We start from the raw sequence: 17,283 nt of genomic DNA, 5'->3' as shown, positions 1-17,283 counted from the left end.
CTCTATATAAAAACATTTTGTGTTTGACCCAGGATGGGGAATACAAGAAAATATTTTTAAATGAAAGAATTTATAAACATGAAGTAAATTTCTGCAGTATAAACTGTAAAGGACCAAGGTTTGTTGCAAGCACCAAGTGGGGACGGAGAAAAAATGAATTGTATGTTGAAAGGTTGTTTATGGTGAATCGAGAAAGCTTCCCGGCTGCTTGTTTACAAACAGACGAATTTGCTGTTCAAATAAAAGATTTTGATATGCCTGATGAAGGAAAGACAGTTGTGTGTGAAAAAGCCAATAATGGAACTGTTAAAATATTTGATGAAGACGGGGAGCTGCTATGTCACAGAAATGTGGCATGTTTAGTTGGTGGTGTGTGTTTTACACAAGAAACACACATAATGGCCACGGTTCCTAAAAGAAACGAAATATTTCAACTGAATGGAAAAGATTTGCAGAAATTCAAAGTTTGGCCAAGTCTCATCCCTTATGGTGTAATATGGAGAAAAGTGGGGGGTATTTACTGGTGTCAACATATTGAATTGATTGAATGTCATTGCATAAAGATTGATGGGGACCAAATGAACATTCTGGAATCTGTGTCGTTATCAAATCTTGATTCCGGTCTTCGTTTCCCTTCCATTATATCTGAAACGAACAAGGAAATATTCAGTAATGAATTAATTGATAAATTGAAATACAGTGGAGGAGATGGAGGAAGAAGAGGTAAATCAGGTGAAATAATTAGTAAAGGTAGATTAAAGGTGAGATGTGGGAATTACATAGCAGAGATTAGTAATGCAGGAATTGATGAAATATCAGTGAGGAGACTTCCATATAGAACAGCAATGGTCCCTTTTACCATTCCTGCATTTGAGGAACCTGTTAATTATGATTTGATGGACATTAGGGACCGGAACAGTAGACTAATTAAGTTAAATGAGAATGTGAGTGTGTTGATATTTCGAGAAAGTGTCACATTAATCAGAACAACAACAACAACAACAGTGGACATACTTCAACAACAACAACCACCACTGGACATATGTTGGTAGACAGATGAATGTTTCATTGTCGCCTTTGGGAGAGAAATGAGGGTCTTCAACAGGGATCTCTGTTGTTTAAAAACCATCAGAACTGAGAAATACTACAACACGATTTATAAATACAATGACAATCAACTCGTGTGTGGTGGTCATTATATTAGAGACCTAACTCAAGAAGAGAGAGAAGAGGAATACCTAAGAGAATGGGAAAACAACAAGGTTTACTATTATTGGAAAGACCCCGACATCTTTGACCCTTATTATGTGGATGTGGTTGATATGAAAGATGGGAAATGTAAAGATGAAGTGTGTTGGGGGGAGACGTGGAGATATTTAAGGTTGGAGGGAGATTCGGTGGTAGATGATGTGGGAGTCACATCTTTTGGTGATGTTGTTGTTTTGAGGAGGGAGAAGGAGTAGTCTGGAAGGTGGAATGGTTGGTGTTTTGTGGAATGGTTCAGGGAAAAGTCTTTGGTGAGGAGGATAAGAATAATAAAAAGAATATATATTAGTCTGGATTATTATATTACAAGACGTCGTCTAATCACAATTGGTGAATGTGTTTATATAACAGATAGAAGAAACAATATTTACGAAATACCTCGACATATTGAAGAGGAAACATATAAAAAAATTGAAATCCTGAGATTAAAAGATAATCCAAAATATTTACTCCTCAGATGGGATGATAATGAAGTTTGTGAAGTTCTTGGTTTGGATGTTTCAGAAAATTCTTTTATGGTTTTTGGAATTATTCCTGGACGTCAATCTTTTGCTTTCCTTCATTATGACAAATAAATATTTCCAGAAATATTAAACTTCAATCTTCTTCTTCTCCTCCTCCTTCTTCTTCTTCTTCTTCTTCTTCTTCTTCTTCTTCTTATTGTACCACTTGAAGTGGAACTTATTTGCACTGTTTGTGATGCAAATTTCAAACAGTTTTCGGGATTGAAGAGCCACTGAAGTACTCATGCCTCATCTTGGGGGATATTTGACAGTTTGCACAAATGGAAATGAAAGCACCAAATCCCATCCAAAAGTAAAAGTATTTTTAAATAATTGAAAAGTCAACCATGTTACGGTTGGGATAAAATAGTTTACTCAAAGTAGCCACCCTCAACTGCCACCAGGGCCTCAAGGTGTCACTGGAACCTAGCCCTTGTGTTCCTCATTAAGTTCCTAACTAATCTTGTCAAACATACCTAACTTTTCTGGGCACAAAATTTCAGCCACTGACATAAGACATTCTTTTATGAATTGACCGTTGGAATAATTTTTTGAATGTTTGCCACATTTTCACTAACAACATAGCTAACGTTCTTTTGGAAAAAATTCTATCTTGACTCCCAATCCGTTTCTTGAGGGATTCAGTTTTTTGTTGTCCAATGTTTCCTTTAGATTTATCGAATCCCAAATGTTTTGAAGTACAATGCCGCTTAATATTAAATTCTTTAAAAGCGAAGACAGATTCAAAACATATTAAACACGGTTTATTTTTTTACTTCAACAAACAAATAATCATTTGTCCACTTATCCTGGAATTTTCTCATTTCTTCGGAAATATTTATCTTTTTGGAGGAAGCCACTAGCTTTGACATCAAAAATTAAGATTTAAAAAAATACAGTACCTTACATACTTATACTTTGAAAATTCTGTTAATCCTGCTTGACAACATTAAACGAATACCATGTGTGTTTACAGGTGCTGAATTATCACAAGTCATTATAAGCAATGGAATCAGATATTGAACATTAAATCAATTCTTGTCGAGTTAATGTCCCAAGTAGGGATGCTAATTGTAACACTCTTGAATATTTGGATTGTTGTAGATCAACTCTGAGGCATGTTGAAAATTACACAGTTGTCTGACGGCAAATATTTTTCTTTTCTGACTGGGGCAAGCCATTCAGAAAGCTTCACAGGCTGTAGGTAACCCATGCTTGTTTTAGTCTATTACAGCTTATATTTGTTTGTGTGAATATTTATATCTGACAGTATTGACCATCCTATCAAATGTTCCGCATCGCTGCTCACCATGCCCTTCCAGTTCTTTCTTGATCGGGCCATTCTTTGCGATCTTGGACCAAATATTTTCACTGAACCATGATTTCGACATTAAATGATTCTCTGACAGTAGTGTCTTAACCAGACAAATTTGTATTGATATGGGAACGGAACTGTTTTTATGTAACAATTCATAACAGGAGGCGTCTTCACCTCTGCCTAAATTTCAGGTTAGCTTTGAAGCTTTTAGCCACAGCAACAATTAATCCATTCATTGTGGCTCTGGTTTTCAGGCTGTTATTTATAGTTGGTTAACCTTTCTTGACACCAATCCTTTTACTTGCCTCCTACAGCATGCAGCAATACAGTTCACTGTCAAAATTGCTTCTATATGAAACAAAGACTCGCCAATCAATAAGTCTAAATTTATTCATACATCAAAAGAAATAGAGCACTTTTAATAACACTGTTCCAAGATTATTTTACATCTGTAATATTTTTAATAGAAATAATTTCTTACAGATTTTGACATTTTGCAAGAAATTTCATCAGACACTGATATTGTTATATTTGTTATAAACGCATTCACCAGTTGTTTGTGTATGTCTCACACCAATCTGCAGCCTCTTCAGTTATATCTTGAAAAATATTTTTGGTGAACATAATCAAGCATCACCCACTCTCAAAAAGGGAAAGGAAGTAGAATTTAGACAACCAAAAAACTGAGTGCATATAAGCTTCATAAATTATGACTTACCCAAATTTTGTCAACATTTTGCAGAATATTCATGTTTGTTGGAAATGAGAAAAGTTTGTTGGCTCTTTTTTTCCTTAAATTGTTGGGAAATAGTTAAGAAAGGACTTGAACACACAATAGACTGAAAGACAAAGGGAGCCAACAAGAGATAGCTGTCAGATACAATTCATATGAAAGATACATTTATATGATGCCTTTAAGAAACAAACAATTTACACATCACAAGTTCAGTCTGTAATTTTGTAAATATAAACATTGGTACACAGCGTGTTCAGGCTTAATTTCACAATATCTTATGTCTCTGTCTTTCAGAAAAACACTTTATGTATTGGTGAACAGTCAATATTGCTGGAGAGTATAAAGATTAAAGGTGTAGTTGAAAACAAGTTAGTTAACATAGAGGAGTGGAAACCATCTGAATGTTGGAAGAGAGTTACCTGTCTCATGATTCACACTGGGTATGAAAAATGTTGACATGACTGATGCTCAATGTGTTCTGAGCACTATAAACAATGTAAAACATGACATAGACAGCAGCTAAAGAGACTACAAAATCCTGACCAGCAGGAAGAACTACAGAAGACTCATCTCTGGGTGAGGGTGATGTCATGCCACCCCACATCTTCGAACATGGCGTCAGGTTTCATTCAGCCATCTATGCGAACCTGCTGCAGACTATGGTGAAACCTTGCTGAAGGATACTGCCAGAAGTCTATATGTGTGGTAACAACATTTAACTGCTTGTCATACTCCCACAAAGAGTCAGAAGTGGTTGTCAGAGAATTTCTACGACTTTTCTAGTCCTGATTATCCTGATTGTAATTCCATGGTTTGTCATTTGTGAGGCACAGTTGATAAAGACACCGAATGTTCTGTTTCAACATCAATGCTAAGCTGGTCGCCAAGGAGGTGTCTGAAGATCTTTCCAAGTGAATTGGTTTTCATTTAGAATCATCAGCTAAACAAATTGCTTCATACAGCTATGAGATGGTATCAAAAAGTACTCCCGGACTGGTTGTGTTCTGCCACTTTAGGAATTTCGTCTGAAAGTCCTTTTCTGTGGGTTGAGGACCTTCTGCTAGTCACTCTTGATCTTGACAATGGTCTTAAAACAGTGACCTTTGAGTAACCTTTCTTATTTGCACTTCTATGCCTCTTTCTTTTCAGAATCACTGAATGTAAGTCTGCAATTATCCATCTGCACACACATCCAAAATGTCAGTTTCTGCAAACCAGAATACCTCATACTTTTGGTCCTCTTTTTACTCTGCTTTTTCCTTGTTAAACTGTCCTGTTTCCTAGCTTCTCTTCTATCTACCAACTGCTCCCATAAACCAAAATATTTTTCGGGCTTCTTTAGGCAGTTTGGTAATGAAAGGGTCAAGTGACTCCCTTCAAAGAATAATCTACTACAGATATCACAGGGATATGGCACTTACTCTGCATAAATAACCTTTTGTGAAGTTAAGGCATTACAGATAGAGAATAAGTTACCATAGACATCACATTTATATGATTTCTCTCTTGAATGATCTACCACACATAGCACAGTGATAAAGCGTCTCCCGTATGAATATGTTTGTGTCTAGCTATGTTACTACTTTGAGAGAATGATTTACCACAGATATCACAATGATAAGGTTCCACCCCTATATGAATACATTTGCGATTAGCTAAGACAAAATTTTCAGAGAATGATTTAGCACACATATCACAGATATAGTTTCTCTCCTGTATGAATGTTTGTGTTTTGTTAACTTACTACTTTGAGAGAATGATTTACCACAAGTATCACAATGATATAGTTTCTCTCCTGTAGGAATACATTTATGTGTAGTTAAGATACTATTATGAGAGAATGATTTACAACAAATATCACAATATGGTTTTCTCTCCTGCATGAATACGTTTGTGTTCAGTAACATTACTTCTTCCAAAGAAGGATTTACAACAGATATCACAATGATACGGTTTCTCCCCAGTATGAATATGTTTATGTGTAGTTAAGTGACTACTGTGAGAGAATGATTTACCACAGATATCACAGTGATATGGTTTCTCTCCTGTATGAGTACGTTTGTGTCTCGATAAGTGACTACTGTAAGAGAATGATTTGCCACAGATATCACAATGATATGGTCTCTCTCCTGTATGAACACGTTTGTGCACAGTAACGCTACTATTTTGAGAGAATGATTTACCACAGATATCACAATAATATGGTTTCTCTCCTGTATGAATACGTTTGTGCTTTGGTAAGTCACTACTGTTAGAGAATGATTTACCACAAATATCACATTGATAGGGTTTCTCCCCAGTATGAATACGTTTGTGTCCCTTTAAAGTATGACTTTCAGTGAATGATTTACCACAGATATCACAGTCATATGGTTTCTCTCCTGTGTGAATAAATTTGTGTCTAGCTAACTTACTACTTTCAGAAAACGATTTACCACAAATATCACATTGATAAGGTTTCTCCCCTGTATGAATACGTTTGTGTTTAGTTAAGACATTATGAGAGAATGATTTACCACAAATATCACAACGATATGGTTTCTCTCCTGTATGAATACGTTTGTGTTTAGTTAAGACATTATGAGAGAATGATTTACCACAAATATCACAATGATATGGTTTCTCTCCTGTATGAATACGTTTGTGCCTAGTAACGTCACTTCTTCTATAGAACGATTTACCACAGATATCACAATCATATGGTTTCTCTCCTGTATGAATACGTATGTGCTTAGTTAATTGACTACTTTCAGAGAATGATTTACCACAGGTATTACAGAGACATGGTTTCTCTCCTGTATGAGTACGTTTGTGTGCAAGTAGGTTACTTTCTTCAAAGAAGGACTCTGTACATACATCACAGTCATATGCTCTCATCTTTTTTATCATGTGTTCAGAGAAAATCAATTCAACAATTTTCTCACTATTTTCCATTATTTTTCCTGTCAAAGCCCAGTTTATATATTCTTCTTCCTTTCTTCAGCTGTTGTATTTCCGTCCAGTGTTACTTTTGTTTAGCAACACTTTCTGATATTTATCCAACTTCAATGAGCACACAGGCTCCTCTTCTTGTAAACACCAGCCAGGGAGGTTCAAAAATTTGGCTAAAAATATTATTTCAGAGCAAATGTGACACAGGAATTCTACCTTAGATTTGTAGAAACAATCCGATACATCTGTTTCGCAAAATATTTTCTTCTAGTCTTTAAAACATGGTAGATATTGAGGATGTTTCTTCTGTTAAGTCAATGTCATCTGATGTTCTGAAATTATAGAAAAACAACAGTGTAAGATTTAGAGGCTACTTAAAACATACAGATTCATTTCTAATGGGATAAACTGTAACAAAAAAACAAAAAAAATCAATGGTTAATATTTTTTGGTTCCCGGGTGAGGATCTTTATATTGAAATTTTATATAAATGCCCTTCCAGACCTAAATTTCTTTACAATCATTTTCTATGTCACTGGAAAGGCATTCATATAAAATTTCATTAATAAATATACATTTCCTTGAAAGCTGTGAGGGAAAAGATCGGATCCAGTGAATTTTCCGAAAGCCCTCTCGGTTCGTTAGCACAAATTTTGGTTTTCAGATTCGCTGATTACAAATTTTTTTCGTACGTATAACAGATTTTTTTTTGTACTTTTGTTTTGTTTTGGTGGCCGGGTGTTAAACTAGATATTAACATGGGGTTAATATCTAGTTTAACACGCAGCCACCAAAACAAATACGGAATTAAAAACATTGAATATTTTCATTGTTTAATACTTACTGGAATGTTTCATAAAGGATAGAGTTGCTATATATGTGTGTATCTGGTAGTTGAGAAATACATTATAACTATTATAAATGTTTTATTAATTGCTTAATGCACAAGACATTTAAACAAATATCAACAGGACTTGGGAAGTACGTTCAATGCGCATGCGTATCTACTTTCCTCTCCCTTTATATATATCGTCTAATTCTCTCCCTTTATATATCGTCCTGTGGAGGCGCAGTGGCCCAGTGGTTAGGGCAGCGGACTCGCGGTTTCGATTCCCAGACCGGGTGTTGTGAGTGTTTATTGAGTGAAAACACCTAAAGCTCCACAAGGCTCCGGCAGGGGATGGTGGCGAACCCTGCTGTACTCTTCCACCACAACTTTCTCTCACTCTTACTTCCTGTTTCTGTTGTGCCCGTAATTCAAAGGGTCAACCTTGTCACACTGTCTCACGCTGAATCTCCCTGAGAACTACGTTAAGGGTACACGTGTCTGTGGAGTGCTCAGCCACTTGCACGTTAATTTCACGAGCAGGCTGTTCCGTTGATCGGATCAACTGGAACCCTCGACGTCGTAAGCGACGGAGTGCCAACATATATCGTCATATTGATTTGCGTATGTCTATAGGAGTAGTTTATATCGAACTGTATTGACCATTCTAACGAATGCTGATATACGCCGCTACCCACCATACCCTTCCAGTCCTTTCTTAATTGTGGTGTTCTTTACCATCTTGGCCCAAATTATTTTACCGAACGGTGATATCTGCAGTAAATCATTCTCGCAAAATGATATTTTAACTAGATATGTTTATATTCACATGGGAGGAAACGTAACTGTGTAAATGTGACAATTCATAACAACAGGCATTTTAACCTCCACCAAAATTCTGGTTAGCTTTGTAGGTTTTACCGATAGTAACAATTCAATGTGACTTCGTTTTTTAAAGAGTCGTTTACAGTTTGTTAACTTTTCTTGACACCAACCTTATAGCATAGAGTAACATGGTTTTAAGTCTTTCATTGTTTCAGTCTAACTGATTTAGAGTCGTCTGGAAGTATTTTAATTCTCTGTCATTTTCATGCTGTTAACAAGAATTGTTATATACAACAGTAATAATGGATATATACTAATAGTACTGATAGAATAAGCAGATACGCTTCAATAGGAAACAGCTGGGATAGAAACCTTTTTAATTGTGTGTGTATTTCTCCTTTCTCCCCTGCATGAATATGTTTGTGCTTCATTAAGTAATTTGTTTTCAGTAAATCACTTCCAACAGATATCACAATGATATGGTTTTCTTTCCCATATGAATACGTTTGTGCCTACTTAAATGATGATTATCATTGAATGATTTTCCACAAATATCACAATATGGCTTCTCTGCTGCATAAACATACTTGTGTGCAGTACCCTTTCGTTACCGTTTTTCTAACTAAAATACACCCCTTATGTGTTTCAATTAATTTCTAACATAATCATAAATTTAGTCTGGTTTCATTAAACAACTCTAACTTTTTCATTTATAAACATATTAATGTGATTTTTGGAAGATAATTTAATGAAAGATTCTCAACCAATTCTATTCCATAATTTTTGTCTCAAAGTGACTAATTACAGGTAAATCCAACAAAATATAAAATTATTTAAATTTTTGTTCAAACATCACTATAGAAAATGGGTTATTAGCAAATATTCAATTGGGAATACAACAAAATTTTACTACAGAAGAGTTGTGCACATTACTGGATTCATCAGGTGAATTTAAACACACAAAAGGCAGGTGTACCATAAAGGAATAAGTAAAACGAAAGACTGGAATTTGTCTGTGAAGAAAACTAGAAAACAAACTACACACACACCATCAACTAGATTAAATAAGCTCTGCCACATACATAGATACACAGAAATATACAATAATGATTTACAAAGAAATGAATCAAAATTCGTCACTCACCTTACAAGGTAAATTAAAATTACGCATAAAGAAAAATAAAAACGAAGTAAATTTGAAAATATTTATAAAATCAAATCACACATATATACAAATCAAACAATTGCTCTACACAATGCAACCTTACAGAATGCACATTGGAAAGGTGTTTCAACAGCCCTTTCACTAGGAGCTTTCATCTTTTGATGAAGGGATTCACAACACTGCTTTTTGCAACCTTCAATTTTTTTTCTAATTTATGGAGATCGGCTGAATTCAGAGGGACATCCCTCTGGCAGGCTTTGCTTTTTCTCCCTACAGTTATTTATTTTTTTCTTTTTGAGGAATAACCAGCTCTGAATTGTGTTGCTATATCTGCTCGGAGCTGCAGATGGTTGCATCACTTTCGAGTCGATATATAGTATAAACACATCAGTAATACTCATAATTACTATATACCAAACCAGGTATTGCCACCATTTATTCCCCGGTCTGCGAACTGGATAATAAGACATCATCTGAGTCAGCCGATCTACACCACCCATGTACCTGCTATAATCAAGGTTCACAAATGGCGTGCCATTTTCATCCACATGTGGCCATGCACAAGTAGACAGAATATTGATCAGCCTCTTATCTCTGTATGCCATCACTAGCAAATTTCCTTTCTGCCGTTGAATTATTTCACCTTTCTGTTTTTAATTTTGCTTTTTTTTATATCCAACGGCAGTCCTTTTCTACTAGCGACCACTGCAGCACATGAATGTGTTGCCACAGTATCTAAATTCTCCGCAAGTTTGACCAAACTGAAAAATCAGTCAAGAAATAATATATGACCCTGGTTATTGTATGGAAGTGATAAATTCCAGACCACATCATACCCTAGGCCATGCTGACTTACATAATTATCTCTTTTGCCAGTATAAAATTAAAATCCAGAGCAGCACCCAGTATTTGATTCACAAACCTTCCAAACTTTGATCCCCCATTTTGTGGGCTTTCCTGGCATATATTGTCGAAAACGCACTCGGCTTTTATAGCCCACCATGCCCTCATCAATAGATAAATATCTCCCTGGTTTGTAAACTGTTTTATGTGTGTTTTGAACACAGTCAATGAGGGGTCTTATTTCAAATAAGGGATCAAAGTCTGGTTCTGCATGTACTGGTGTACTGCTCGTGTCTCTTATATATAGATATTGAGTTAATTTTGAAAACCAGTTCATCATTATACTCGAGACATATTTGTCTCCAAAGGATTCATCACTACTCCAGTAATTTGTCATTCTGGGTAGCTTTCTAATGCCCATAATAATATTTATGGCAAAATATGCCTTCATTTCATTTAAGCTTGTGGGAAACCACAAACTATCTTTTTTTTACACTTTGTTTACTTTCAACGTAACGGTTTGTTTCTGCCGTAACCAATTCAAATAGGTACATCGGAAAAAGGTAAAAAGAAATAGTCCAAAGCTTTGTTCTCCTGGGAAAGACTGTGACTTGGTCCAGTTTCTTCAGAAAAACCACTGAAAGAAACAGTTTTTAATTTTTCACTCCATTCAGGTGCCAATTCATTTTTTTTTTTATCGCTGTCGTCAGAGTTCTTGGATTCACTGCTTTCATTTTTGGAAAATGAAACATCAGATTCATTATCAAATACCACATGCTTCTTTTTTTTTTTTTTTCAGTTACAGAGTTAGATTTATCAAGGTCTTCAGTGGAAATTCTGACTTGCTGCTTGACAGAATGAAATTCGTATCCATTTTATATCAGAATTACAAATTTTCAAAACACAACAGGAAGAGATTTGGAAAAAAATCTCCCAAAATTCACAGAATTAAAATAACACATCAACCATTGTCCAAAATTGTAGCTCAATTGTTTACGCAGTATAATCATGTATTTTCACGAATGTACTAACGAGATTTGCTCTGATATTCTCATTTAAATATGAATATGGGTGGTTTTGGGCGGCTTCGTCACATGAACCAAAATATTTTTCAGGCGTCTTTAGGCAGTTTGGTAATGAAAGGGTCTGGTTGTGTTCTGTCACTTTAGGAATTTCGTCTGAAAGTCCTTTTCTGTGGGTTGAGGACCTTCTGCTAGTCACTCTTGATCTTGACAATGGTCTTAAAACAGTGACCTTTGAGTAACCTTTCTTATTTGCACTTCTATGCCTCTTTCTTTTCAGAATCACTGAATGTAAGTCTGCAATTATCCATCTGCACACACATCCAAAATGTCAGTTTCTGCAAACCAGAATACCTCATACTTTTGGTCCTCTTTTTACTCTGCTTTTTCCTTGTTAAACTGTCCTGTTTCCTAGCTTCTCTTCTAGCTACCAACTGCTCCCATAAACCAAAATATTTTTCGGGCGTCTTTAGGCAGTTTGGTAATGAAAGGGTCAAGTGACTCCCTTCAAAGAATAATCTACTACAGATATCACAGGGATATGGCACTTACTCTGCATAAATAACCTTTTGTGAAGTTAAGGCATTACAGATAGAGAATAAGTTACCATAGACATCACATTTATATGATTTCTCTCTTGAATGATCTACCACACATAGCACAGTGATAAAGCGTCTCCCGTATGAATATGTTTGTGTCTAGCTATGTTACTACTTTGAGAGAATGATTTACCACAGATATCACAATGATAAGGTTCCACCCCTATATGAATACATTTGCAATTAGCTAAGACAAAATTTTCAGAGAATGATTTAGCACACATATCACAGATATAGTTTCTCTCCTGTAGGAATGTTTGTGTTTTGTTAACTTACTACTTTGAGAGAATGATTTACCACAAGTATCACAATGATATAGTTTCTCTCCTGTAGGAATACATTCATGTGTAGTTAAGATACTATTATGAGAGAATGATTTACAACAAATATCACAATATGGTTTTCTCTCCTGCATGAATACGTTTGTGTTCAGTAACATTACTTCTTCCAAAGAAGGATTTACAACAGATATCACAATGATACGGTTTCTCCCCAGTATGAATATGTTTATGTGTAGTTAAGTGACTACTGTGAGAGAATGATTTACCACAGATATCACAGTGATATGGTTTCTCTCCTGTATGAGTACGTTTGTGTACAGTAACGTGACTACTTTGCGAGAATGATTTACCACAGATATCACAAGGATATGGCTTCTCTCCTGTATGAACACGCTTGTGTCCAATTAATTCACCACTTTCAGAATATGATTCGCCACAGATATCACAGTGATATAGCTTCCCTTCTATATGAATACGTTCGTGTTTTACTAATTCACTATTTTCAGAGAATGATTTGCCACAGATATCACAATGATATGGTTTCTCTCCTGTATGAGTACGCTTGTGCACATTAACGTAACTACTTCTAGAGAATGATTTACCGCAAATATCACAGTTATATGGTTTCTCTCCTGTATGAGTACGTTTGTGCTTTGCTAAGTCACTACTGTTAGAGAATGATTTACCACAGATATCACATTGATAGGGTTTCTCCCCTGTATGAATACGTTTGTGTCCAGTTAAGTGAATTCTTTGAGAGAAAGATTTACCACAAATATCACAGTGATATGGTTTCTCTCCTGTATGAATACGTTTATGTGTCGTTAAGTGAATACTTTGAGAGAATGATTTACCACAGGCATCACAATGATACGATTTCTCTCCTGTATGAGTACGTTTGTGCACAGTAACGTGACTACTGTTAGAGAATGATTTACCACAGATATCACAATGATAGGGTTTCTCTCCTGTATGAATACGTTTGTGTGCAAGTAGGTCACCTTTTTTAAGGAAGGACTTTGTACAGATATCACAGACATATGATCTTATCTCTTTTATCATGTGTTCAGGGGAAATCAAGTCAATAATTTTCTCATTCTCTTCCATTATTTTTCTTGCTTTTCTTCTTATACTTCTTCCTTACATACACTTCTGCTGCTATATTTCTGTTCTGTGTTACCTTTGTTTAGCAACGCTTACATAAATTTATCCAAATTTATCAGTTTACATAAATTTATCAATTGGTACACAGGCTCCTCTTCTTGACACTCCAGTCAGGGATGTTCACAAATTTGGCTAATATTATTTTAGAGCAAATGTTTCACAGGAATTACTCCAGAGATTTATAGAAACAATGTTATATATTTGTTCTGTATAATATTTTCCTTTAGTTTTTAAAGCATGTTAAATATTGAAGGTTATTCTGTTACCTCAATGTCATCTGATGTTCTGAAATTATAGAGAAACAGCAGAGTAAGATGTAGAGGCTACTTAAAAAATACAGATTCATTGTATATCTATGACTACATCATTCAATACAGTCTTCAATATTCATGAACTATAGGAGAAATTTAAGGGAAACATGCTGTTATTTCTAGTAGGTTGTGTGATCACATGGAGAATTGCAGGTTCTACAATTTTTATGACAGATCAAACAAGAATATATATTGAATCATGAAAAGCCAACTAAATTAGAAAAAAAATAACAACTTTGGTTTCCATCCATGTGATTTCAAGTTATGTCCTACAGATCAGCACCTTGAGCAAGTGTCTTCTTTCATAGCACCAGTGCATCAAAAGTGGATCTTCACAGACAGAAATTGAAAGAAGTCTGTCCTGTGTGTGAGTGTCTTCACATTATGTAACACATGTCAATGCACATCAGCATGAAAATATGTCCAGACATGGGGTGAAATATTACCTTGCTTAGAAACTGGCGATGGCTAATAACAGGAAGGCCACCTGGCATAAAAATCTCTGCCTGACCAACAAAAGAATGGGAAAATGTTTTTTCTTAGCAGGAACTTGTTTGGCAGAACATCATCATCATTGTTTTATCATCCAAATTTCTTTTAAACAAAAACAATTAAAATCCCAGATTTAGGAAAGTTGCCCCTCACTCCTTGCCCCTTTACAACAGCAATCACTGTTACAAATCTTTTCCCCTCTTTCACTTTTCAAAATGAAACATGTAATTTTCCTTTGTTCAAGCCTTTTCCATTCAAGAAAAACAAAAGAAATGAATGAATCTAACAACAAAAATGGAACCATATTTACCTTGTATCCATGATTTTCTTTTTTAATATAGTTCCAGTGTTGCTTTTAGAATTATTTATTTTTTTCTTTATGTCAAATGGAAAAAGCTTGAAATAAAAGCTATACTCTTTACTCTTTTACTTGTTTCAGTCATTTGACTGCGGCCATGCTGGGGCACTGCCTTTAGTCGAGCAAATCGATCCCAGGACTTATTCTTTGTAAGCCTAGTACTTATTCTATCAGTCTCTTTTGCCGAACCGCTAAGTTATGGGGGTCGTAAACACGCCAGCATCAGTTGTCAAGTGATGTTGGGGGGACAAATACAGACACACAAACATACACGCACACACATATATATATATATATATATATATATATATATATATGGCGGGCTTCTTTCAGTTTCCGTCTACCAAATCCACTCACAAGGCTTTGGTCGGCCCAAGGCTATAGTAGAAGACACTTGCTCAAGGTCCCAAGCGGTGGGACTGAACCCAGAACCATGTGGTTGGTAAGCAAGCTACTTACCACACAGCCACTCCTGCGCTATGTTCCATTTGCAAATAAAAAGGGATCGGAGAATAGGCTTATCTAGCTGTTTAGCCTCATAAAACAATGAAAGTATGCTCCTCATAAAAAAAAGAAATGAAAGTACACTTTGATAGAAACCTGGAGTGACATCCCTGAATTTCAAGTAAACAATGTATCTAATATAATCAATCGATCCAATACATATAAACCTAAATATATTTAATATAACGTGACAACTGTACATGTATTTTATATAAGACGAAAACAATAACATTTGCAGGAAAACAGAACAGTTATTGATGCATGGAATGAGGTTTGTGAATAGTTATTTTCAATTTCTAAATTTGTTTTGCTATGGATGTTCAAGATATAGTGTAAATAAATCACCAATTTTCCGAAACCTCGCCCTGCCCCAGTTCGTTTGCGCAAATTTTTGTTTTTATATTCGTATTCTACACGTTTTGTACACCTATTAAGGCTGGTTTTTTTTTTTTTTTCGTTTCGGTGATCGGACGCTAAGCTAGATCCCGAAAGCTATGAGGGGTGGGGCGTGGAGAAAAAAAACGGATCGTGTGAATTTTCCGACAGTCCTCTCCCTACCACTTCGTAAAACATTTCCCCCCACAAATTTCTTTATAATCATAATCTATGTTGTTTGAAAGGTGCTTCTGTAAGATTACATTAAAAGATAACCATTTTCCTGAAAGTTACGAGGGAAAAAACAAACGGATCGTGTGAATTTTCCGAAATCCTATCCCCACCCCTTTGGAAAATATTTTCCACAGGAATTTTTTAATAATTTTTATATAATTTATGCCACTTGAACGGTATTTCTATAAAATGTCATTAATATATATCAATTTTCCTGAATGTTATGAGGGAAAATCAGATTTGTGAATTTTCCGTAAGTTCTCTCCCTGCGCAATTTTTTTTTTTCATATTCGTTTTCTACACTTTTTTTTTACACGTATCAGACTGATTTTTTTTCTTTTCCGTTAACGGGTCTCAAACTGTATATTGACCGCCAGAAATAGCAAATAAATTGCTCGTGGGTTGGGCACACATTGGTAGTTACACAAAAATCATTCCATAAACTATGATAAAGTATTGCTTTCTGAACATTTCAGAATAAACAAAATAAAAAGAGAAAAAAACAACGTGTCAACGATGGGGTGTAGAAGGTAGCTTCCAAAGCTAGAAATAGCAGCTAAATCCCGCACAGATCAAGGACATCTCTCATTCAAAAAGCGAACGTCAACAGAATATTTTCATTGTTTAATACTTACAGAAATGTTTCATAAGGGATAGTGTTGTTATATATATGTGTATCTGGTAGCTGAGAAATTCATTATAACTATTATAAATGTATTATCAACTAATTACGAGAAATTCAGGGACAGGACATTAAAACAAATATCAACATGAAGTGGGAAGTTCGTTCAATGCGCATGCGTAGCTCATCTCCTGAACTATTTAAGGGAGCTAACTCTTCTGAAATCTTTTTTTTTGTGTCTGCGGAGAGTCATTCTCTTTCAGTGTATTATTAAGTAAGACTCGCATCTGTACATTTTCCACCCATTTACTTTATTCTTTTACTGCTTTGAGTCATTTCGACTGCAGCCATGCTGGAGCACCGCCTTTAGTCGAGCAAATCGACCCCGGGACTTATTCTTTGTAATCCTAGTACTTATTCTATCGGTCGCTTTGGCCGAACCGCTAAGTTACGGGGACGTAAACACACCAGCATGTTGTCATGGTGCATTTGCCACTCACTGGGCGGGGGGATGCAGCTGTGGCCTTTTCCAATGAATAGCGTCCAGAAAAACGTCACAGTGGTACTCCTGATGAACAATCCCCTTGAAGTCGAGGAAAACGGTCAACAGTATGTTCACATTGCTTCAACTCATTCATGCTTTCTTCAGACTCAAAGAGGTTGGGGGTCTTCCACTGCTAAAACTGAGTCTTTGTTTTGGGGTCATAGCCATAGACCCATAGACCCTTCTTCACCCGTTATGATTGTTTGCAAAAAGTTTTCATCATTCACGACACAATCAAGGAGATCTTGTGCAAATGAAACTCAAGTGTATTTTTGGTCAGCTGAAGGCAGTTTTGGCACAAACTTAGCATACATGTCTCATCTTCAGCAATAATGTTCTGAACTAAACTGCACATTCTCTGATA

At 35.6% G+C, this 17,283-nt stretch overlaps 1 protein-coding gene across 1 annotated transcript; it reads right to left on the bottom strand.

The window, feature by feature from the left end:
* Positions 1–187: 187 nt before the first annotated feature.
* On the bottom strand, positions 188–16,575 carry LOC128251149 (uncharacterized). Its single transcript, XM_089344635.1, has 5 exons — positions 16,389–16,575; positions 12,438–13,764; positions 12,150–12,191; positions 3,806–6,654; positions 188–645 (listed from the first exon to the last, which is right to left on the bottom strand). Exons 2-4 carry the CDS (start codon positions 13,420–13,422, stop codon positions 5,681–5,683), a joined length of 2,001 nt encoding a protein of 666 aa, XP_089200761.1. The 5' UTR covers positions 13,423–13,764; positions 16,389–16,575; the 3' UTR covers positions 188–645; positions 3,806–5,680.
* Between the last annotated feature and the right edge of the window lie 708 nt (positions 16,576–17,283).

The sequence above is a fragment of the Octopus bimaculoides genome, chromosome 28 (genome assembly GCF_046866305.1).
Source record: "Octopus bimaculoides isolate indiv1 chromosome 28, ASM4686630v1, whole genome shotgun sequence".
In the NCBI taxonomy this organism is placed as follows: Eukaryota; Metazoa; Mollusca; class Cephalopoda; order Octopoda; family Octopodidae; genus Octopus; species Octopus bimaculoides.
The sequence above is the reverse complement of the archived record's forward strand: the minus strand, read 5'-3'. Positions and strand labels throughout refer to the sequence as shown.

What these genes read in the sequence shown, in the direction of transcription:
- LOC128251149 (XM_089344635.1), bottom strand. Translation starts at nt 13,422, where the DNA reads ATGGAAGAGAATGAGAAAATTATTGACTTGATTTCCCCTGAACACATG. An exon ending in ACGTATTCATGCAGGAGAGA is followed by an intron (nt 12,192 to 12,437) that starts AAACCATATTGT and finishes ATATAGGGGTGG; the next exon opens with AACCTTATCATTGTGATATC. An exon ending in TGGTAAATCATTCTCTCAAA is followed by an intron (nt 6,655 to 12,149) that starts GTAGTAACATAG and finishes CCTTCTTTGAAG; the next exon opens with AAAGTAACCTACTTGCACAC.